This window comes from Apostichopus japonicus, chromosome 9 (genome assembly GCF_037975245.1).
Source record: "Apostichopus japonicus isolate 1M-3 chromosome 9, ASM3797524v1, whole genome shotgun sequence".
Lineage (NCBI taxonomy): Eukaryota > Metazoa > Echinodermata > Holothuroidea > Aspidochirotida > Stichopodidae > Apostichopus > Apostichopus japonicus.
In genome coordinates this window covers 7,052,838-7,078,566 of record NC_092569.1, presented here as the reverse complement: position 1 = coordinate 7,078,566, position 25,729 = coordinate 7,052,838, and the positions used below count along the sequence as shown (strand labels likewise).

General features: G+C 37.9%; 1 protein-coding gene across 4 annotated transcripts in view; it reads right to left on the bottom strand.

Moving 5' to 3' along the window:
- LOC139972903 (GREB1-like protein) overlaps positions 1-25,591 on the bottom strand; it is a 39,936-nt gene extending 14,345 nt beyond the window's left edge. For all 4 annotated transcript variants that reach the window (XR_011795088.1, XR_011795087.1, XR_011795089.1 and 1 more), the window contains exons 1-21: positions 25,440-25,591; positions 20,820-20,980; positions 18,618-18,783; positions 17,039-17,181; positions 16,616-16,849; positions 15,983-16,159; positions 15,059-15,235; positions 14,230-14,298; positions 13,482-13,748; positions 12,535-12,876; positions 11,246-11,427; positions 10,964-11,099; positions 10,431-10,559; positions 9,984-10,118; positions 9,160-9,357; positions 8,477-8,660; positions 7,788-7,971; positions 6,698-6,834; positions 6,108-6,447; positions 5,119-5,231; positions 379-593 (exon numbers count right to left, since the gene is read on the bottom strand). Coding sequence is in view for 1 of the 4 variants with exons in the window: in XM_071979214.1 (XP_071835315.1) it covers positions 379-593; positions 5,119-5,231; positions 6,108-6,447; positions 6,698-6,834; positions 7,788-7,971; positions 8,477-8,660; positions 9,160-9,357; positions 9,984-10,118; positions 10,431-10,559; positions 10,964-11,099; positions 11,246-11,427; positions 12,535-12,876; positions 13,482-13,748; positions 14,230-14,298; positions 15,059-15,235; positions 15,983-16,159; positions 16,616-16,849; positions 17,039-17,181; positions 18,618-18,783; positions 20,820-20,949 (3,658 nt within the window). In the remaining 3 variants the exon portion in view is untranslated. The remainder of the gene's footprint in view (positions 1-378; positions 594-5,118; positions 5,232-6,107; positions 6,448-6,697; positions 6,835-7,787; positions 7,972-8,476; positions 8,661-9,159; positions 9,358-9,983; positions 10,119-10,430; positions 10,560-10,963; positions 11,100-11,245; positions 11,428-12,534; positions 12,877-13,481; positions 13,749-14,229; positions 14,299-15,058; positions 15,236-15,982; positions 16,160-16,615; positions 16,850-17,038; positions 17,182-18,617; positions 18,784-20,819; positions 20,981-25,439) is intronic.
- Positions 25,592-25,729: the final 138 nt, after the last annotated feature.

The window sequence follows — 25,729 nt, the reverse complement described above, 5'->3', positions numbered from 1 at the left end:
TATCTCCTTCCATTTGTTCACGGTTATTACAAAACTACTCACTATCTACTTCTATTTGTCTACTGTTATTACAAAACTACTCACTATCTACTTCCATTTGTTCACTGTTATTACAAATCTACTCACTATCTACTTCTATTTGTCTACTGTTATTACAAAACTACTCACTATCTACTTCTATTTGTCTACTGTTATTACAAAACTACTCACTATCTACTTCTATTTGTCTACTGTTATTACAAAACTACTCACTATCTACTTCTATTTGTCTACTGTTATTACAAAACTACTCACTATCTACTTCCATTTGTTCAATGTTATTACAAAACTACTCACTATCTACTTCTATTTGTCTACTGTTATTACAAAACTACTCACTATCTACTTCCATTTGTTTACTGTTATCATCTTTTTGTTTGGTATCGTCTGCATCACTCACTCCATCTTCATCTAAGCTCCCCTCCCTGACTGTGATCACTTGAGTTGAGGTTTTCTTGTCCACGTAGGTACAAGCTAATCCCAACTCCTGCTCCAAGCTGGCTAGGTCAAATACTCCATGATTGACCAGGCGCAGGTCAACCACCTTTAGTGATCTGCAGTACAAGGAATACAAACAATATAATAATAATAATAATAATAATAAACAGTTCTTATTAAGCGCCCGTAACAGAAGTCTCAGGGCGCTTTACAAATAAAAAGGTCAAAAAATACAAAAAGAATACAAGTCAAACACACAGCTAAAGAAGCATATGACCGAATGATATAAAGTAAAATAGCACACAAAAGGCAATAACCATGGATAAAAAAGCACTAACATATATAGACAATGAATTAATGGGTAAAGAGATGAGTTTTCAGTTTGGTTTTAAAATTGTCCACAGAAGATGCAGTCCTGATATGTTGTGGCAAAATGTTCCATTCTGTATGAGCGGCTTCTACGAATGATCGGCGCCCATAGGCGGTGCGTGGTCGGCGAGAAGGGGGTTTGATTAGGTTCTGAGATGAAGAGCGAAGTGACCGACAAGGATTGTATCGCGTGATAAGGTCAGTTAAATATGGAGGAGCAAGTCCATGGAGACACTTGAATGTGAGCAGGTTGATCTTAAATGCAATTCTTTGGCGGATGGAAAGCCAATGAAGACCGCTCATGATCTCAGATATGCTGTCATACTTTTTAGTGCGCGTCACCAGTCTAGCTGCAGTATTCTGGATTCTTTGCAGCTTCATGATTTCAGAGTCCGGGAGGCCGTAGAGAAGGGCATTGCAGTTGTCTAAACGCGAGGTGACATAGGCGTGAACCAGTTTCTCAGTTGTATCCTGATCGAGATAATGTCTAATCCTTCCGATGCTTCTGATGGCGTTAGTTGCGTTCCGACAGACGTTATTAACATGTTCCCTCATAGTTAGCTGACTATCTAAAATAACTCCCAGATTGCGCGCAGAGGAGGTTGGTTCTACGTTAGTGTCACCTACCCTAATTCCAGATAAGGGCGTCGCCTTCATGTTTCGCGATGTGACATGAATCACTTCAGTTTTGCTGTCATTTAACTGAAGTTTGTTGCGTACAGTCCATGATTTTATGTCGGCAAGACACTGTTCAAGTTTGGACACAGAAACGTCTCTGTTTGAAGGATTCATAGAAATATGCAGCTGTGTGTCATCTGCGTATGTCATACACTCGATGCCATTGGAAGAGGCTATGTCTTCGATCGGAGCGCTATACATTGTAAAGATAACAGGTCCTGCTACCGATCCCTGCGGCATGCCGCAGTCCATTAGAAGCGCGTCGGAGAGTGCAGTCTCAACAGCAACAGCTTGCTTGCGGTTTTCAAGGTAGGAAACAAACCAGTCCAGCGCCTTATCCGTGATTCCATATCGCTCCTCTAGGCGCGCAATCAACACAGGATGGTCAATAGTGTCAAAAGCGGCCGAGAAATCTAAGAGAACCAGTACCGCCTCGTCGCCTCTGTCAACAGTCTGCAGGAGGTCGTTGCACACGCGGAGAAGTGCAGTCTCTGTACTGCAGCCTTCCCGATAAGCGGATTGTTTGTTGCTCTGAAGCCCATTTTCTTTAAGATAGGCTTGAAGTTGACTTACAACGACACGTTCCAAGAGTTTTGAGTCAAACCTTAAGTTTGATATAGGACGATAGTTCTTCATGTCCTCACAGTCAAGCGATAATTTTTTGATCAGAGGTTTGACACGAGCAACTTTATAAGCATCTGGAAATTGCCCAGAGGATAGCGAATTGTTGATAATCTTTGTGATAATTGGCAAAAGATCATCAAGCAAGTACATCAGTAGCGACATTGGCAGCGGATCGAGGCTGCATGTCTTTTTCGAAGACTTCATCACAAGGGCGCGCACTTCATCCTCCGAAACCTCTTGAAATTGGACAAGAGAGGAGTCACATTGGTCTGTAACATTCACTGAAGCAGAAGTGGATGCATTGTCAAGAGATGTCCGAAGTTTACGAATCTTTTGATCAAAGAAGTTGACAAATTCATTCGCTATGTCTGCTGAAGACATTCCTGATGGTAGCACTGGTGGAGCTTGAGCGACGGACAATTTGTCAATAACATTGAACAACTGTTTTTGGTCACATTCAGATATGACTGACCGGTGGTATTTGGTCTTTGTGCTGTCGAGAAGTTCCTTGTACTCAGAGCAACTTTCTTGAAAGGCTTGTTTATCAACTTCCAAACCAGATGACTTCCACTTTCTTTCATATGAGCGCTTCTTTCTTTTTGCATTTCTGAGGCTCTCATCATACCAAGGAGCATGCGGCCGGAGAGTTATCTTGCGAGTTTTCACGGGTGCATGTTTGTCAAGAACATCGCTCAGAACAGTATGATATTGTTCAATGAGGACATCAGGATCATCAGCAGGATTCAAGATCAATGGTGAGTTGACAACATCATGACGTAAAGCGTCGAGATCAACGTCTTTCAACCGACGTTGACGAACGGTACACTTAGTTGGTTTTGGTCGTGCAACATCGAGATCACACTTCACTGCATAGTGGTCAGATGGAAGTCCATAAAGTATCGATGGGTTTGATACCAGAGAATCCGTTTCATGCGAAATGATGAGGTCTAGGGTATGACCCTTTTTGTGTGTAGCACCAGTCACATGTTGACGAAGACCAGCAGATTCAAGAAGGTCGCGCATATGCGAAGCATCGCGGTCTTGTTCATTATCCACATGAAAATTAAAGTCTCCAGCGAACAACAAGCGACATTGGACAACAGAGATGGTTTCCAAAAGGATGGCAAATTCGCGAAAGAAAGTTGAGGGCGTCTGCTTGCTTTTCGATGATGGAGGTCGATACACAGATAGCAGCCGTAAAGGCTGCTGTCCACTTGAAGAGACAGAAATGTCCATCAGTTCAAATGAAGAAAAGGATTGGGTGTGGTTCTCCGTGATGCCAAAACCCTTTCTGAGAATTATGCAGATGCCGCCTCCTCTACAAAATTTTCGAGGTTTGTGGTAAACAGCATAATCAGGAAGGGTAGCATAAATATCAGCTAAAGCTCGGTTGTCGCGTGAGTCTCCTTTGAGCCAACTTTCGGTAATCAACAGAATGTCCAGTTTATGATCAATAATGAGGTCACATATTGACGCAGATTTCCCACGGCGTTTCATTGATCTAGCGTTCCAAGTAGCGAACCGAACCTTCGGAAACTTATTATCGGATTGCAAATTGCTAGTGCCAGTAGGACTAATAGGAACTTTAACTAGTTGACGTTGTCTTGGTGACGAAACAAAATCCTCAACAGGTTTATCGCTTGATAAAAGTCTATTACTTGTGATGACTGCAATTGATCGATTTTTCCTTACGCTTCGATAACCACGCTTTGTCAGCTTGGCAATCTTGAGTTCTCGTAATTTACTCCATAGGTTTTGATCAATGCGATTACAATGGCGTTTATCACACCTTTGTTTGAGGTCCAACAGAGTAGCATTGCTATAGAATAGGCGAGGTTTCATAGTTTACTAAGTACAGGTTCTATACACACAATGTATCGCTGTAGTAACGCTATGGCAATATAAATTCACATCAGAAACAGTTCAGAATACCAGATGACGATGAAAAAATGTTCAAATCCACGGAGATTCCGAACGGCGAGGTACTTACAGAACACCACAAAATAGTTAAAACACAACAGAGTAGCATTGCTATAGAATAGGCGAGGTTTCATAGTTAAGTACAGGTTCTATACACACAATGTATCGCTATAGTAACGCTATGGCAATATAAATTCACATCAAAAACAGTTCAAAATACCAGAAGACGATGAAAAAAATGTTCAAATTCACGGAGATTCCGAACGACGAGGTACTTACAGAACACCACAAATAGTTAAAACACAAATAGAGTCCTCCAATTAGGCAAAATAAACAGGTGTTTACGGAGCGTCAAGAGGAGTGCAACCTGCTGAGGGCGCCACCAGTGTAAAGATATAAAAAGATATATGTTCAGTACTTGAATGATACTCATCATGCTATACTTTCTTAACAATAACAAATTGATGTTAGAAACTTCAGATGCATTATTAAGAGATGATGAATGCTTCCTCTTGTAAAGATGCCACTATCAGAGAGAGGAATGGAAAATACATGCCTGATGGCTCCATGCAAGCATATATGCAATCACCCTCACACAAACTGTGAAGTAATAATAATACAAACTAAAACTTGCTCTTAACAATAGTAGCAGCCCATATGTGGCACCTAAATACAACAATCAGAACTCAAGAAGCATTCATCACATTTAAGGAGTGCTAGCTCAGTGGTTAACGCTGGTGCCTTTCAATCATAAGGTCCCCAGTTCGAGTCACTCCAAGATTAATGTATGTCGTCCAGTTACAGACTTGTTGACAATTGACAATTCATAATCATGGACGTTAAATATGAATCTAAGAGACTGACTTCGGTCAGCTTGTGGCTTTGATAAGCCAATGATGGCTTCTTCGCGAGTTCCTGCTTGCAGGAGGATCTAAAATACATACATACATACATACATACATACATACATATATTAAAGTCTGTTTCACCTTTGAACCTCGTACAGAACCAATCACTTATACATATTGACAAATGAACTTAAAGACTCACTGAGGCATTGTCTCCCCAGATGTTTCTTTATCACACTGTATAACAATGCAGGGCAACCCGTCTAAATCCTCCAAGGTTGCAGGCTTCCAAGAGGTGTCACGTTGTCTCCAGGTCTATAAAAAGGAAAACAAAACAGACTGAAGAATATTCACACAAGTTAAATGACTGATTTTAATAATCCCCTGTTGTATTTGGTGAAGTTCAAAGGTCACTTGACGTCAAATTCAGAAAATGTCTCTAAACGCAACAACCCAAGAAAACAACTTGTATGCTTTGATAGTTAGGGGTGTGGATTATTTATATCGAATTTTAAGGATTTGCTTTCAGTGGAGATAAAATAATCACTTGAGGTCAACAGAGCCCAAACAGAAATATTCATAATGTGATATCTTGATTCTTGATAAAAAGGTCTTCAAGGGATCTGATATGCAGCATATAGATGTCCCATGTTTAGTGAACATAATGCAATAGGTTTATAAGGTCAAAGGTCGTTTGCAGTCAACGGAGGTCACCAATGAAATTTAAATAATGAAGACTGACACCACAGAGTTCCTTCATTGCATCTATACTGACAGTATTAGAACAATTATGATCTTGTATCCAATAGAAACATGATAGTTATCCCTCCGTATAAGCAGGCAGTCAACATGAGTATATGTGTCCGTATTTTTTATACACAAGTGGAAACATGATATTCATGCTGCTCAAACTGTCGGTACAAGTGCTTTGAAGCATGATATGGACGTAAAGAACATATACGTTTATGCCAAAAGGGGACCAGTCACCATTATGTGTGTGTCTCTCATGCAAACATTAACAAACACTAATTTGCATGCATGACAGCATTACTGAGGCTACAATTGTCATCAAAACCATATCCATTTAACCAAGTGCTACAGAAGCAAATCACAGAATGAACTAAAATGTGATAGATCAAAAAGATATTAACAATGATATGAACAGCATTACTGCTGTAATCTTTTACACACCTGTAACCTCTCCAGGAACTGTTGCTCTAACTCCATCTTCTGCTCTACACCTATGAGAAGAATCTCAAACCGGTACTGAAGACCCAGCTTATTCCTGACATCTCTTAGTCTCTCGTGGGCCAGACGAGCCAGTTGAGGTGATGTGATTCGAAGGAGTACCATGTGGCCGTGACCATGCTTGCTGTCTAATGGACCATTGATAAGGTCATGTACTATCCGGACAGTTACGTCTGTGGTATCCCTTAGTGGATCTCCAAGTCTTACTGCATTCATGAGAGCTACAGTAAACTGACGGACCAGAAGATAGGTCCGCACCATCATGCTATGGAGCTCAGGATACCTGCAAGAAGATTAGAAACATCATCAGATATTTAAGGTTCTATTCAAATATATTCAGCAATGATTGGATGGTTTTAAAATCCCTGGACTCTGCTTTATAGACAAACGAAATAGCACTTGCAATTAAATGAGATAACAGAGCAATTTAAGTATCCATAATGAGAACAATGGGAATATTAATGAAATACCATCTGAATAGTAAAGAGGATGTTATGCAAATACATACAGGGCAGAGAGGACGTGACAATTACCTTGTGAGTAGCGATTCGGCCATTAGTTCAAAGGTTTCATCTGATTGTAGAAGTGGAGCCTGATTGGTCCAGTTCATCGTCTCCTTGTAATCAGAAATCCCAAAATATTTGGTCTTGGCCAAAGGATCTTGCAAATCCTGTTAAAAAAAATTTAATGTACCAAATTTCTTGTAATACATGATGATCAGTGTTTTGTTTATTACAGAAGAATTTATTTTCTAAAGAAGCAACCATGGGAATATTTTTTTGGTTGCTAATGTGTCTCTAATCCTTACACTGGCAGGATCAAGCATCCTTTTGCACTGTCTGTCTGAGTGAAATATTCCCCAAGAACATTTACATACCATTTTAAGATATATTTGAGATGTTTGTACTAAGCAAACTCAGAGATCAGCATAGTGAAGAAGGTTAAACATAACAGTTTATGCTATTTTAAGCTACTTTCAGTTGAGCTAATGGTTTAATAGATTTAATGACTGACTGAATCATACATTAATGCAACACTGATACACTCTCTGCCTAGTGATGCATTCAAAACTCCTCTCCTACTTTAACAGCCTGATTATTAAATCGACTGCTCATATAGCCTTTCAAAATGACATGTACAGTTGTACATTTGTGTTTCTAGTGCTATGAATATTACATACAGCTCGGTTTAGTGTCAAACTTTTACTGTAACCTGGCAAATATGGGGAAAGAGGTGGGTCTCAGATGGAGAGAAGGTGAAATAGTGCAGCATGAGTTATTTATATTGTCTAAGTAATATTGATGGCAAAGGCACTAAATGATCTAAGGCTTACAGTAGGTCAATCAGTAATAAGATAAACATGATGACATATCATGGACATACTTTCAACTGTATGTCATAATAACAACAGTAAGCACCCTGACAGGCAGTGCATTAGGCTCTAAACAGACATATCCATGTGTCAAACATCAAATGGCTAGTTGTTTTCACGTCATCCCTGCAGATGATCCAATTCTCACAGTTTTTGCACATATTGCGCTTGTTATATTTCTTCAGTTTACATACAAAACTGTAATATATAATCATAAATTCTGCAAACTTCAAACTGTAAATCTGACTCACTTGGTACTGGCATGTCTCCATGAATATCTCATTTCCTTTTGCAATCCTTGACTTGTTTGTCTGCAGGTTGTATGGCAGACTACTGACTTGTAAGCACAGAACATTTGGGGCATTAACGACGCTGGGGGCGTTGACAACTTGACTAGCTAAGCCACCCCGTTGGTACTGTTGAAGTTGAGGGAACCTGATGATAAACAAGAATCAATAAGACAGATGTATGACACACTCTGACACAACTGCCTGTCTGGGAACCTTGATAGAAACATATTCATTTAGCATGGACAGATGTCATATGTATGACACACTCTGACACAACTGCCTGTCTGGGATCCTCGATAGAAACATATTCATTTAGCATAGACAAGATATCATGATTACCAAATAGAGACCCTAGTTTGCTTCAGTTCAATCTATAACTCAACATTAGTTACTTTGAATGAAGTGTTGACTTCAATGCCCTTCGATGCAAACAAAGCAGCTGCCAACCGGTCAATAATTCCGACCATCTGGTACATGATACAGCAAATCAAACATATATATACACTAGTTTGGTTAATTACTTAACGAGGACATTTGTTTGAAGTTTCTCCCCTCCACCAGTACACAACCCTCAAACATAAGAGATATTACCTGAAAAATAATAAATTAATTAATAATAAATATCAATAAATAAATTAATAATAAATTACCTGAAAATATCCAGATGAGCCTGGTCCTGTATGAGTACAAACAGTGTCTGTGGCATGCACTGGATACTAACAAGGAAATGTTCAAACTTTGTCTGGCTAACTTTACTGTTGTCTAACTTCATCAGAAACTGTTCACAGCTCTCTCTGGAATTGGTTGTCACCAAACCAAGATCTACCAGAAGGTCTAAGAAAAGGAACAAATTACAAATGATCTTAGAAATGGTAACCAATCAGGGCTTGCAATCTTCTCTGTAGGAGAGCAACCCTTTTGTTCTATCCCAATATACAGTCAAATATACAGATGCAATGTTGTTCTAAACATACATACAATTCTCTTAAAATGATGAAATGGTAGCCACTGCAAAACCATCTTAGTAAGTTAACAAAATTGGTGTGCTCTTCCTTCCAACCGAATTATCACTGCAATATGGACCTATAAAGCTAAGAAAGCTACTCGACCCAAAGAAAAAGATGAACTATTCCTGCTAGCAGGTTGAACTGTAGACATTCATCAATATTAACCTTCTTTAAGCTTTGCATGTTTGCATCAGCCATGACAGCCTTGCATACATACATAAATGTTCATTGCATATCACCTTCACATTCAACACTTCATGCTGGACAAAGATAGATCGTGTAATTGCTGTATAATTAGTCCACAAGGCAATGGGAGGTATATTTACCTGATGAGTAGAGTCGTTCTAGAGTCTGTTGATACAAGACATCGGATGGAGGTACAATGATGAGTAAACCTACTTGTGTGAATCTACCGAGGTCTAAACACCTGTGATCCTGATCTGCAATAGCACAGACCTGTGATAATATCTTCATAGCAGTCTGTACTTGATTCTCATGTAACTTGTAACACTGCTTTTCAACTTCTGAACAGAAAAAAAATAAAGAATTAACTTCATAGGCTGATGTAAAACACAGTGGCCAAATAGTACAATGGATACTTTGAGTGAACAGATGATAGCACAGATTTATTGGTAAATTCTCCATACATTTCTGAAAATAACAAAATCGTTGCGTTCCTATGCTTTTTGCGATATTGTAAACTATGTTCTTTCTTCATAAACAGCCTTCTACATAGTTTACTGAGCCTGAGTTATGATTTCCTAAACAGTTATACATTTAAGTGCTACAATCGGTTGTCACAATGTTTCATCATCAGCCCTGTTAATATGAGGGCAGCATAACTTGAGTTATGATTTCCTAAACAGTTATACATTTAAGTGCTACAATCGGTTGTCACAATGTTTCATCATCAGCCCTGTTAATATGAGGGCAGCATAACTTGAGTTATGATTTCCTAAACAGTTATACATTTAAATGCTACAATCGGTTGTCACAATGTTTCATCATCATCAGCCCTGTTAATATGAGGGCAGCATAACTTGAGTTATGATTTCCTAAACAGTTATACATTTAAATGCTACAATCAGTGGTCACAATGTTTCATCATCATCAGCCCTGTTAATATGAGGGCAGCATAGCCTTTATTTACCTTCACTAGGTTGAATCTTCATTTTCTGTGCACAGTCCTCCTCTACTCTGTCGAGACATCTACCATTGTAAGGAACAAACACCTTCCCATTAAGATTAGACCAGAACTCATTCAGTAAATGATCCAAGTCATAACCTAATACAGAAAACAAAAACATGAGTATTGTATAGAACTTATGTTAATGGTTCTGTTCAGTTAGATGACGACACCATGAAGAGTGTCTTCCTGCAGCTCCCCACCCCCTCTCCCTCCCTCCACCCCCACTCCCCAAAACAACAAAATGCCAGACAGCATTAGCTGAACATAAGAACACCAACGTTGTTGGTCACGGTATAAACTCTACTGTAAGTACCATCAGTAAACCCACTCAAAAGTAAATACTTCAAACAATGCCACTCTTCCCAATTATCATTGCAAACAAAACTTTTTATTATTATAAACAAATACCTGGACTGTTCCTAGTAAAATGTGAGCTCAACACATGTATTTTGCCGGTAACGACCTGAACGTTATTCTCCTTCAATGTTTCAGATGTTGATAGGCTGGCCTCTATCAGAGCACGTGCTTGGAGAGGGCCTGTTTATCAATGGGAGCAAAATATAAATTACATTTGTTTAATTACTGAAACATCAGAAGACTTATCAACTTGAACTGTGGACTAAAAACATCACAGTCAGAACGATCTAATCATTCAAATTATTCAATAACAAGAGTGTTTTGTTAGTATTATAAGCAAAGAAAAAGAATTATGCACACATTTGGAATAAGCAAAGAAATGACTTACTACAATAATACAATTAGTAATACAATTTGATGAAGCCAGAGATACCACAATGATGGTTAAGTTCCTATGCCAGCCAGTAAAACATTTCTACATGTGGACAATAGATTTTAAGATTTGAAATAAATGCATCTAATCATGAAATGACAGAAACCCTTGCTAGCAAGAAGTATCACAAATGAATGAACAACGCACTGACCCGGTACGACCACACAGAACTCTGTTCCCCTCTGTCTAGACACGTTAATGATGAATATATAATGAGGTCGTTTATTGGCCGGTGGAAGAGTGGCCAAGAATTTGAGAGCTTCAGATAGCCCGACAGCCAGGGTATTCTGCAAAGAAGAGTGAAAAAATATACAAAAGCAGGTTAGTCAAAGTGATACCTATATTTAAACTTTGATAGCAAGACTTAACACAGGTTTGGGATTAAAGTTGTTAAGGTGGCTAGAATACTCTAGTTGTTTATTACAGTATTTACCTGAGCTAGTAAGATGGTAGCCAGGCCACTACATGATGAGATACATAGTTTAGCCAGGAATGGAAGTTGAGCCGGGGCCACTACAGATAGTGACTGGCCATCACTGGAACTGCTGACCTTGGTATCTTGTCTGGCTCTCAATAGAGTCAGGTCAAACTCTTCACGGCTAGGAATCCTGGAACCTGAATTGAACATTGGGTTGAGTGTTAACAAAATATTTGCATTGTTACAGTTTAATTTCCAATGTAAGGTGTAAAGGTGATTTTGACTTGCTTCATGACATCACACAGCTTCATATACACTGTTGAAGTACTAATAACAACATCAAAATAATTAAACTGCTGGATAATCATACACTGTAAAACTATGAACCTCTTATTGCCCCTTCCCCCCCCCCCTCAAAAAAAAAAAAAAAAGTTGTTATAAGTATCCATGCCCAGGCATCATAAAATTTATATCTTTAAATTAACGTTCATTGCTTAGATTCAAAGAAAGTGTACATCAGATGTACTTTGAATGAAACATTGAGCATCTGCTCTTGGAAAGTAGTCTCGTCTACCTTCCCTTTCTTCCTAGATAGTTGGAAAAAATTTTGTGGCCATTATATGTAGAGATCCAGTTTACAACCAACTGGTGTCTGTAACTTCTAAAATAACATATTGCCATCATTATTACTACCAAGTGATTTTACATTCAAGGCAAGAAAAGCATCTCAAACACACCCCTTTTCTGTCATTTTCTTTGCAGTATTTGCATTAATTTAAGGGAACATCAATGTAAGTGAAGTGCTGAGTGTTTTCAGTGTATGTTTGACCAAAGATAAGCTCAACGGGAATTGAATGCTCGTTGTCTTCTTCTTGCTGTGCAGGCATTGGATTACTAAACCTGTTAATGTATTCTAATAATTAATCCCCTCAGTCAGATGCTGTACAGGAAGCATTGGATTACTAAACCTGTTAATGTATTCTAATATTTAATCCCCTCAGTCAGATGCTGTACGGGTATTGGATTACTAAACCTGTTAATGTATTCTAATATTTAATCCCCTCAGTTAGAAGTTGTATAAGTTAGTGGATGTCTGAACTTCAATTACTTCCACCGTGTTGAATACGATGTACAACCCTTCCCCATATTTAATAATTTTAAGGAGAAAGGAGATGTTGGTAACCATACATTTCTTGCTAATATTGACTATTTGTGAAGTATGATATTCTTTTTTTGGAGTGGTAGGTATTTCTTGTGCTTCAAATGCATCCAGTGTGGGATATAATGGATACATGATCACTTACCTAACTGCAGAAGGTATTTTATGAGGAGTAGAATGTTTGCTTCAAAGTTCAAAGACTGGTTACTGTGAATATTCAATAGATTTGCAACGGATGCTGGTAACTGCAGTAACGGCACCATACTGTCTCGAAATAATGGGCTGACGAAGACATCTACAATGTTGCCATGAAATACAGGAATCGCTCCGGAGCAATCCAGAATGACAACTTTAGTACCGCATGCCTCGGCTAAATTTGGTGGTACAAACGTACAATCTTGGGCACTGGAGGACAGGGGTGGGGGAAGGAACCGAGGCAATGGAAAAACTGGTGGGGGAACCATCCTCTTTGTTGCAACAGGTGGTTCTGTAAGAAGAAAAACAAACAAAAAACTGTTGAACTTGCAGGAACTATTCTCCGTTCCTGAGAAGACAAAATACCTCAAAGAGGTCATGTTGCTATAGAAGTATTGTTGAATTTCCGCACACTATTCCCAGCTGCTATTTTGAGACAACTGGAAAAGCCTTTCACACTTCATTACTTGTTCAAAGACACAATAATATCAAGTCTCTTCTGATGGAGACTAGTACAAAATTCTATTTTTGGTTGATAGTAGTTCATAGCTGACTTTTATGAAAGTTTACAGGTTTCTCTCTGAAACAACCTGGAATTTGTATTATTTCTGTTTCTGTTAATTACTCTTTAAAAACCCCTCTCGGGTATCACAAAAATTCACAACTGGTAAAAGATTATTCTAGGAATCAGATGATGAACCAGAAATCATTTTGTCAAACAGCAAAAGTGGGTTGCTCTTCAAGATTTTTGAATAATTGAAGCATAAATGAGTCCTTTTACTGTTAACTATCTGTCATGATCAGTAACCATGGAAAAAAAAACCACAATGTTAGAACTTAAATCCCTGTCTTCTTTTACCAGTCATATTAAAACTATACTTTACTAGCCTTGCTTACCAGCAGACTTCCTAAGTGCATCCTCATCCACACTGTGAAATCTGTGTCTTTTCTTCGGTGGCTGCTTCAGGTCACGAGTCTCACTCGCCATGGTGCCACTGTGGCTGTCCGGTAGAGTTTCCTCTTTCCCCTCGACTTCCACTTTTAGTTTGAGAGAGTTTGTTCGGGTAGATGGTGAACTCTCTGAGTAAGTATGGGACCTTGAAACTGGGGTCAACAAAAGACCTGGTGGGGGTGTCACGGAATGCATTGTCAATTGTGATGGAGCTGTGGAGGAACAATGATTAAAACTGGAATTAAACATCACAGCTGGTAAAAGGTTATTCTAGGAATCAGATGATAAACCAGAAATCATTTATCTGTTGTAGCAAAATAACCAACAATTATTACACAAATGTACAGATGCATATAGCTGTTTTGTACAACTTAAAATATTTTCATTGTTTAATGATTGACAATTACATAAATCTATACGAAAATCAAGACTTAAATCATTTCTTTCAAAGTTAAAGGGACATCTAAAACTGTTACCAGTATGTAAGTATCCAAACTGGAAAACCTTAAAAAAACATTCTGGGCTATTTATTAAGGAAGGTGGCATACTAAAACTATACATGGTAAAATCCATGTGAATGTAGCAAAATGGCTGACTCCACTGCCAGCTAGGTTGACTACAGTAGTTGATGAGAGCTTGACATGATGGATAAGATGTCATAAATTAAGATATATTAGACAGGAAGACACCTACCTTCCACTGCCTCTTTCTCTTCCAGATCATCTGAAGAGTTTCCATCTTCTTCTGAACTCCTTTTCAACTCTGGGAAATTGAACAAAACCCAACAAATCCCATTTGATTTCAAATTTTGAAAGTGCCAAAGTTATATATGTGATCTTCAACTGATCAAACAAACAGACAGCAGACTACATTAATGTTGTGATGATTCCCATATACACTAGGAAAATCTTTACCTGCTAGTCATTTATAACTTATTCAATTATAGGTAATAAACATTTATGTTTTGATGATGCCCATATACACTAGGAAAATCTTTTACCTTCTAGTCATTTATAACAACATTAATTATTCAATTAAAGGTACTAAATATTTATGTTGTGATGATTCCCATATACACTAGGAAAATCTTACCTTCTAGTCATTTATAGCAACATTTTTAATTATTCAATTATAGCAGGGATGCCAGCAGGGTTTGCCCCTAGGGCCTGAAAGTTGTGGGGACTTGGATGTCCCAAAGACTATCTAAGCTAATGTTGGGAACTTTATGAACTGAGACGGAAAGATCGTGTGGAGCCGGAACCAATTTCAAAATCGGGAAAAGGCCGGAATTCCGACTATTGCTGGGAATTTTGGCATCCCTGTCATAGGTAATGAACATTTATGTTGTGATGATTCTCATATACCCTAGGGAAGTCTTTACCTAGTCATAACAACATTGATTATTCAATTATAGTTAATAAACTGAACTGTGGTTACATGCTTAAACACTGTACTTTGATCTACTTTCAGATATCTTGATAGTTTTACCCATAGCTCATACATGAAATCAACAGAGGTGTACCTTTCCATGGAATGAGAGGCCCCCTGATCCAGTGGCCTTTCTTGTTGGAGACGATGTAGTACTTTAAATGCTTTTGCTTTTTAGCCTGAGATATCACCTTCAAATTAATATGATGAGCAAATTCAGTAAAATAACGGAAACCCTTCTCTCCACACCCCACACAGTAACCACTGAAACCTATAAAAACAAATATAAAGAAATATGAAAACAGGAATATGCCACTTGGTTGCACAGTAAGTTATTACATAACATTATATACAAACTGACCGAATACGAAGGAACAATTGATATGTATTTCAGTGACCATAAAAGTATAGGAGTACAGCTATGTATAGCAAAGCTGCAAGACTTGTTAGACGCAGGACTGAGTTATTGTTGCTACCTTCTGCTATAAAATCATTCTTTAGCCTAGTGAGATGCAATTAGCATTGACGTTGTCAAAATCTGGTAAAGAAATATTTGACCATTAAAGACAAGGTTACCGTAAAACATTATCTATTACCTTGGATAACCAACATTACAACAGTATTGATGGTGAAAGGCTAATATTTCAAGACTTTGGAAATGAAAACAAAAAAAAAGAAAAATTCAATTTATTTTATTTTACACAAAATTGTCTACTTTTGATAAAACACTTTGCATCTAACACTTCAACAGGCAAAAAACTTGTAACCACATAGCTCTCTTATTGAGATGGACAGCTGTCTAATAACCTATATATATGAACTTATCGCATGGCCTGGTAAGAGAATGTGATATGTCATCAGGGAGAGACAGAATCAAAAGACCAAAACAGATGTTTCCTCTGACATAATACATATTATAATATCAAGACATGATAGATACTCAGTTTATATTTGTCACAGACAAGTTCTTAAATGGATATAGAAACAAAATATGTAGTTGTAAAAGCTGTTTGCTCACCTAACAAAGCCTGGTAGTTGGAAGGGTCTGGAAGATATCGCAAGTCCACGGCAGCCACCAGTATGTTTTCTGGCAGATAAGGTGACTTAGCTCCTACTAAAGTGAAACAGTTCTGGACTTCTATGGACTTGGCACTGATCTCTGTTAACCTGATATCTGCACCAGCTTGACAAAACCCTGTCAACAAAATAATTGGTTAGAAGCCACTTATAATCAACAAACACACGAATGCTCCTGGCAGCCGTCTCAGACTTGGGAGTGTTTTTTTTATCTCAAAACAAAAAAATTTAAACCAATGAGGTAAATTTTGAGATTGTTTCTTAACATATATGAAATCAGGGGAGGGGGGGACAGTGATTGAAGCCACCGGCCACCAGTAACAGAGCAAACAAGAGGGTTTCCAATTGATCTCTACTGCTCTTCACCGTTCTTGTACTGCCCGATTAGCCAACCATTCATTCCACCCCTTCCACAGTCCCACTGGGAAATGGCAAAAGTTGGTGGCTACCTGTCAACTACATGTGCCCATCTATCATTGGTTTGTAGAATGAAAAATACAAAAAAAACTTGATTACCTAGACCCAGAACAAAACATTTCAAATAATTGAACACAGTATTAATTTAACTACATACCAACTTCCTGACAGCCTCCAACAACTAATGGTTTCATCAAGTAACTGTGGGGTTCAGCATCTGACTTCTGCTTGGCTTCAGAGCCAGTATTATCTCTGTGAGGAGCTGAAGAAGGGGAGACCTGATTACGATGGCGCCCTGGGCTGCTAGTGACTCTTCTCTCCACCTGCCTGGGTGGTGGTGGAGTTTGTACCTGGTGTAACATGGGAGGCAAAGCATGGGGAGGATACTGACCTAAAAGAAAAGAAAAAATAAATCAAAGTAAAAGTTTGCAATTTTGTTCTGGTTAGCTGTGCGATATACATGTACGTGATATTTAATGATCTCAATTTTCAAATATAATGCTCAAGACATTTGGTTGCAGAAATGAAAACTGATCAGTGGGATTAAGTATGATGTATTATATTGAGACATAATTTGTACCTGGCAGTAGAAACCTCTGAGGTAGGTAACTAGGTCCAAGAGGTGATGGTGGCAACCTTGGAGACAACATAACACCCTGCAGGGCTGGAGGTGCATGGACCACTGAAATGGGTGCTGCAACAGGTGGCAGTGATGAAACAAGTCTATGGGGGAGAAAACACAAATTGATAAAATATGTAACTGTAGGATGCTTCGCTACCATTGAACAAATATCCATCATACACAATTAATTCAGCATTTTCAGTCAACATTAACCAATGCCGCACTATGACACTTGTTTTCAAAAGGAAGTGTGCTATAAACTTGAATTGCTGGTAAAATCCTTCAGAATGGTAGATTTGGAAGCAAGAGGCATTGAATGCAAACTTGGTCACTGGGCGCTCAGTTTATTAATGTTACCACTGTTTGTTTGGCCAGGGCAGCTTAAATTTGACTCCTATCATGAGCGATTCTTGTCAAAATGTGTGACAATAAGGCCTAACATTATGATATTTGAGTGCACATATAAGATAGCCTATAGCACAAACTTCGCTATCTCCACACAGGAAATTGACTTACAAGTAGATGCAGTTCAACATAATACTTTGTGTTCATTGAGCACTGCAGATGCAAGAATGTTTGCTTAAAATGGGTAAGGGACTATTAGCCAATCAAATCACAGGAAATGTGGAAAAGCACCATTGACTATATTTAGCATGAAAAATCTCTGAAACAGAAAGCTTAAGTGCCAAATCATTGCACCTTACAGTTGATTGTTATGTTTTATTTGTTTTGAAACAAATATCTGTATGATGGAGAGTACTAATTTTGTCCAGTGTGAGACAGAACCTTGCATTCGTAATAAAGCTGATGGAAGCTTGACTATCTTACTTGTCTTGAAAGTTTCTTTCATGTCTACTTGATACAGCACTGGAAGTCACAGACATGGAAATCATGCTGTGTTTAAAGCTCCACAAAGTTACAAAAGGAAAATAGCAAGGAAGGATTATGTAGGAATACAACATGGAGGGAATCATGGAAGGAATCAGTCATTACAGTATGTACAGTCTACACCAGGGTTTCCCTACCTTTATCCCCTCCCCCCTGAACCCCCTGTGGATGTCAGAGTTGTCCACAAACCCCCAACTTTCCGAGACACGATCTGAATCATTATTATACTATAATACTCATAACAGTGCTTCGTAAAAGATCAAGTTCATAGTGTAATATTGTAATGGAAAACAAACATGAGATGAACAAATATTTATTTGGAAACTTCAAAAATCAGATCAGCTCTTTATCTTCACGACGTACTGTCATGCGTACACCAAAATCATGCTGCCTGTGTCTGTTTTATAATTCAGTTATTTACCACATGCACTGTACGGTACAACTATGGCAACATATGCGTATGGAACGCGAAAAGAGTTTGTCGATAGGTACATACATTACTAACTTATATGATATATCAGATTTTAGTTCAACAAAAAGTACTCTAGTTTTGTCTTTCAGAAACGTCTCACGAACCCCCTAGGATGGACTCACACATCCCCTGGGGGTTCATGCACCCCAGTTAGAGAACCCCTGGTCTACACCGTACCTTGGTGACATCACTGGGGGAACATTTTCCACCACCATTGGAAGGTGGGTTGGTTCATTATTCTCCTTGTCAGCTTTCCCCTTTGGACTTTGAGATGTTGGCTTCTCTACACCAAAGCCGCCATCAGAGCTGGTTGGAAGGACATCAGGAATACTTAGTTTCAGGTCTGCAAGTGGAAAGAACAAAGAAAATTTCCTACAATAAAATTTCAGGATCTTAGTAGAATGACAGATAATTTTCAAGGTAATGGTCTTATGATAAGTAACGTTTAATGCAAAAAGAATATCTGTTTACAGTAGGTGATTAAGACAGAGTTGACTCCATCAAGTAACCTTGAGTATCTTGAGATAAGATGGTAGGCTACACTGTGCAATTATACAAACACAACACTACTAACACATAAATGAACTGTAACATTAGTCAAGAAGAAACTCTTATCATATAATATTGCTATGAACATCTAAAGACTGGAAATGCAATACAGAGGTACCAGAGGTATCAATCAATGTATTGATCAGGAAGCATGAAGCAATAGAGTATGACCAACAATAAGGCCATAAACCTGATTGATAGTAACGATTGATACTTGGCTGCCAGGGTCTTGATAACACTTGCCTACCAGACTATCAGGCCCCGCACAGACTGACCTTATATACTCTAAATTGCAATTTTCCCTTTTAAATATTGATAAAAGGCATTTGTATAAGCTCTATTCTGGCTAAATGTCTGAGTGGGTGTTCAAGGCAAATGTCTTGTTCTTGTTAACAATATGTACTGTACTTAAATGATTGCATGACTTTGTGTACATCATTAACTGATACAAAGGAAATAATGTAATACTGTATAAAAAGTAATTTCACTGAGGACGCTGTGACTACATTTACATCATATCAGGGCACAGGAGCATTAACATTTAACAGAGGGCTGACAGGTTTGGAAGCAACAAGCTACCTTGAATTCTAACAAAAGTTAAAGGCACTCATAAAGGGGCATGGACACACTAAGTAAAAGAAATAGCACTGGGAAATTAAGAGGCAACAAAACACAATGTATATTATTCATCAACACTGCAGTTAGAAATTTTACAAGGTTTACAGGCATTGAGCACTTTTGACCTCATATGGACTTTGAGCTTCCTACTAACAAGCTAGTATCCATTTGGCAATATTATCACCATGACCATCATTTTCAACAATAATATACTGTAGTTGAGAAAATTTGTTTACAAGATAATTTGCATGTTTACCACTGCTTAACCTTCAATGGAATTTGGCCCTTAATTAAAAACGAAAGCACATGAGAAGTGGCATCAACATAATACGGTCTTACTACAGTACTGTACAAGCTACACACATGTTCACAAGCCAAGGTGTCATATACACACACACAAATGTTGAGGTAGAATTGATCCATGAATTAATTTCAAGGTTTCATGAAACACTCTGGCAAGTGTTGTTGATGTTGTGACTGCAACTAAAATTCATGTGATTGGCCTCTAAGGACCAAACATATTATGCTATGATAGATTATACAATGAAAAAACTGAAACAGAAAATGTTTAGAAATATTAACTAAAGAGGAATTTTTTCTTTCTTTATATTAAACAAAAAGAAATAATAGTTGAGCTGATCTACAAGTTACCTGACATGCACACCAAAAAAAAAAAAAAAATCACCCAGTAAATAATATAAAATTACATCATCTTTTGACATCACTTTTGTCAGAAATACAATGAGAAGCTTGTTAGCCCATTTCAAGGCTGGGCTTATTTTGCATTGCTTTGGTAAAATCACAAAACTTCAAAAGTGTGTCATAATATGAATTCCACTTAATACTGTCAACCACAAACTGTACTATCATACAATGGAATTACTTTTAACAAAGCTTTAAAGTACTGTACTACTAGAAAAATTGCCCCTTATCCAGTAGGACCAGTACAATTTTGTGTGTGATAATCTAATTCAAAATCTGTTGAAATTTTTCAAAAGGCTATTTTGGTTTCCACTATATACACATTTGAAGTTTTGATAAATCTGGGAAACTCATTAAATGAACAAGTTGTGACGTGAAGTGTTGTGCTCGAAATTTCTTACTTTAGCCATTAATAAGTTAACCCCAAATACAATCCCACACTTTATTTGAATATCAGAGCTTTATTTGTAATAATTCAAAAAATTCACTCCCAGAGGATACTGTACAAACCTTTCTCAAGATATAGCTGTGAAAAAAGTGGATGTGGAGTTGTTGAATTGGATCGCAAAGCTTGCTCTATCGACATGTGAAGCGCTGTCTCAAACTTTGAGGACTTCAGTTGACCCTGGGAGTTCCCCATAATTGGTTGAATCTTTGTGCGGTTGTCACATCTGAAAAAATATGAAGAACGGTTAAAACTTGTTAAATTGTAAACACAACCTGATGTCAAAATTGAATATTCAATCACAGCGCGTAGCCAGGAATTTGCCAAGGGAAGGGCAAACCTGTAGGCAAACTATCAGAGCCATAGATTCTGCATTGAAAACTATCTAAGCGTAGCGCCACCATGGGTTGGCGCAAAGCGAACCAGAAAGTTTTGGCTGAAAATGTCTCCCAGATCGCTGGAAATGGCACTTCCCAGGCCTTGTAAGTTGCATCTAGTCTTGAAATTACTAGCGATATCATAAAAACATACAAAAAAAATATGCTCAAGGGGGAGGGGGTTGCCCTCTTCGCCAACCCCCCAACACCCCTTGGCTACGCGCCTGATTCAATCATTTCACTGTTTGGCAAATTTACACATTGAAGTGAATTAGAGCAATGAAAAGTATTTTAGGAGGCTGTTGTAGACAGAGAGATACCAGCGATTGCCACACCTCAATGTGATGTAAGTCTGATTATCACACCTTAATGTACTTCACAGTAAGTTTTACTATCAAGATCAAATGAAAATCAGTTTAATCATTAAACAATGACTTTTATTGTGATAAACTATGAGGCTCATCCAGATGTCACTGGTACCTTGACATATATATTATCACAGCACAAATTTCCAGTTTTCCTATGCAACAGGGTATTTTGTATTAGTTAGTTGCAAATACCGTGTAATATAACCAGAAAACGAAAATGTTTAGTGGTTCCGATGCCTAAACATATATTCATAGTGTAGTAATCCATACATATTGATATTCTGAGAAATCTGAGTAAGAATTTTATGTTCACAGATTAAATATTCTTGACATGCACACAAAAATCAACAACATGTTTGATTGTATGAATGAAGTGTGACAAACCTAATATGCCAAGGTTGAAAACCATGGAACATTGGTTCTTGCGTTGTGCATAAAATGCCATTTCTTGCAATTTGATGAATATTCATGACATAAAGTTGGACGTGTCATGAAAATGTGCTTAGTAAGTACCAACATCACCATACAAGTACTGTATGAACCCAAGTTTATGTTAAGCCCCACCTACTCATAAATATTAATGAGGTGAAAGGTGTTGCAAAGAACAAGTTTCAGTTACTATCTAGTTACAGCACCATACCAAGAATGAACTAAATCAGACATATGGTTGAAGCAATATTGACATTTTAAGTGTTTTCTGTTAAGCCCGCCCACTGATTATATTCATGAGATGGGAACCACGATAATAGATAGATAGAAAATTTAGATAGAAAATTTTATTGTCCATTTCAGAAAACAGAAAACGGAAATTATTTCCCGTCGACAGTAAACATAAAACATTAGTGAATACAAACATAAACATACAATAAGTAAACTATAAGTGAACAGCTAAGAGAATAAAACTAAATAGGCAGAACCAGAACAGTAACAGGGGCAGCACAGAGGGCTGCAAGTGACAAATCACACACTGTGGCCAAATCGCTTTGCACGCGAGTTAAATAAGTGTGTTGCCTCAGGTAAGAAAGAATTACGGAACCTGGACGTTTTAGTATTGGGCACCTGTAATCGTATCCGGATCTGTTGAAAATGATATGACTATGAAATGGGTGTGTGTGATCTTCTTTTATATTTTTTAGTTTCTTTAACAGACTCTCTTCATATATAGTTGAATAGGGCACGTCTACACATCATGGGTCCTCTTCCTACCAAGTATGACATTGGTTCAACTTGTGGATGTTGAGATATCATGTTTACAAGCTGGCCGTCACATGCACACACAATCATACACATGCACACACATACAGTACACACGCCAGCAGGATTACAAGATTACTTAGCTTTTGGCATTGTAACCAAAAACTGATTCAAGTATGCATTTTCAAGAAGGAATATCAATGAAACCAAGCAATATATAGTGAAAATGATAATCATAACAATTAACTTACTATAATGTGAGTTTATCTTTTGCAAAACACTAACAGAAAATTAGGCTCAAGTCCAACCAGTTTATTTTAAATATTATTCATAAAACAGATTCATAACAGCTAACCATTGTGAACAACAGCTTTTGGATAGGGCAGGTAGAGAAGTAGGCTTCTGGCCACTCCAGGTCACCAACTCGCCGTTGGCGAATAAAAGTTTAGCGTTAGCGAATAGAAAATGCACTACACTCAACATTTTTCGAGTGACTCATGGACTAGTCAAACCCCAATATCAGCAAGACAATCACTGCAAACATATCACAGTACTTATGATAAAAAGCAGTATCTTGGCAAACTTGAAGCAAGTTTAAGTTGTAAACTGATTTTTGTCAATGACTGATCTCCATTAGAATTAACTTAACAGTTACAGGAGGTCTTTGTTGAAAGAAACCTAGGTACTGTATCTATATGACTCATCTCTGCAACCTTCTAAACATTGTCTCGAAGCTGCTAAAAGAGGCAATAGGACTTTAGGTATGATCAAGAGGAACTTCAGTTTTCTGAAAGAGGACAGAGTAGTTAGGCTTTATAAGCAGTTGGTTAAGCTCATCTGGAGTATGCTGTGCAGGCATGGAACCCATATTTTGCTAAGGATAAGGAAATACTTGAAAAAGTCCAGAGGAGGGCTACTAGGATGATTAGTTCCTTAAAGAGTGTTCCTTATTATAGGCGGTTACAACTGTTGAATCTCACCACACTGGAGCTTAGGAGGTTACGTGGGGACTTGATTCAGGTTTTCAAGATTGTGTATGGTTTTGACAATTTATCCTTTACCGACTTTTTCATGTTTGCTAATAGTAGTTGTACCAGAGGTCATTGTCTTAAACTCCAAAAGTCACAAAGTAGGATGAATATATTCAGCATAACTTTTTTTCTAATAGGCTTGCGAATGAGTGGGACGGTTTGCCTGAGGAAGTTGTACTTGCAAGTAGTGTCAATGGGTTTAAGAATGCTTTGGACAAGCACTTTATGCATTTTAATCAAGTCTGAATGTTTGTGTCTTCAGTTTTTGTATTCTCTCCTATAGGGTCCTTGATGGGGAATTGAGTGTCCCTCCTGATCCTTTTTTTCTACTAAACTAAATCAAACTGTGCAAAATGGTTTGTTATTTGCACATGTGTTTTAAAAGCATTCATAAACATGTTGTTGAACACTGATATCATAACAGCTTGGTTATGTCCAGGCAACTCATACACAGTAGAGTATAATACTACCGGCACAAGTAGGCTACTAATTAATGTAAAAATGTGGAAATCCCCATAGGACTGTAAAATAAAGGGAGTACTAAATTACTAAAATATATACCAAATTTTTAACAAGTTGTAACCACCATATTCCTAGTTTTGCGCTATTAAAATCCTCATAAGACCCATTTAGAGCTGGTATGCAGACAATCAAATCCACATTATCTTTCATTTGGTAAAATACATGCTGCGAGTAGAAGATAGATGCTTTTTTCAACCTTAGATTTTTTGTGGAAAAGATCGTTTTGATTTAGGCAACATAGTGGAGTGGTAGTGACATTTTTGTGCATCATTTTGTAGCTAAAAGACAAAATAGATAATTGAGAAAATGTACAAAGTCACTAACCTAGTAGCATCTCAATGTTGCAGTGAGGTACTGTATAGGCATACTCACACACAGCTAGCTAGTATATATAATGCGTAGTACTACAGGAGCCCGAATGTTACAGAAACCAAGCTACAGGACCTTTGTAGGTATGTTTGGCGATGTTCTTTCAAATTGTTTGGGACAAAATAGGCATAGCTGCATATTAATGATTCTGCAACATGTTTTACGTTGTTCATCACATTATTTTGGAGGAAAAAGTTGAAATTGATACTGTACTGCACAGAAATATACTTTTCAAATGTGCATTACATAATGCCCTGTATCAGCTAGCCTAACCTTAACTTAAAGAAAGTATTGATGTTGTATTTTTGTATAATACTGCAAGTATGGAGACATACTGTAGCGATAATACTGGTGAGTGAATTTGCGTTTTTGCGAGTAGATTTTGAGTCATGATCGCCAAATGGCCACTACTATTAATGAGGCCTGGTAGTGGTATGCACTCCTTTACAGAGCTAGCCTCCTCTCTGTCTCTAGTCTAGCTATTATTATTAACTTAGTCGGCATCTTAGTTTGTCACTATCAGAAGCGCTCACATACCAGTCCAACTCAGTGTAAGCTGTTTCGACCATCATAGTCTTACTACGACTACGCATATCATAGTACTGGTCAATACTAAATATAACGTCACACTTCACAACAAAAAACAACTACTGTAGTGTAAGCCTAGCCTAGCTGAAGGCTATCTAAGTGCTGGTAATTGCATCGTAGATTGGCTAGGCCTGAATATACAACGGCGGTTTTCAATACAGCTTAATTTTGCGATCACGAGCCTTTCGACTCGATTCCTTATTAAATTAAACGAGCAAAGGTACAAAAATCCTTACAATCAGCAATTTCCCAACCTTTCGGTACAACAAACGTGACTGGTGAAGTTCTTCAAAGAACGCTGTCTTGCTGTGACACAGTAACAGGACAACATTTGCTGGGAACAGTTATATCTTGTAGTTGTACTTGTAGGCTACCATCAACTTCCCCGGTAAGGAACGTTCCCTAATCCCATCAATATTGATGTCGTCCTAGAAAAGAAATTCACGATGCCTTTAGATTAGCTTATCTTGGTCCAAAACCAAAACAAACAAGACCTTTAATTTCAAAATTGATAAAAATACATTTT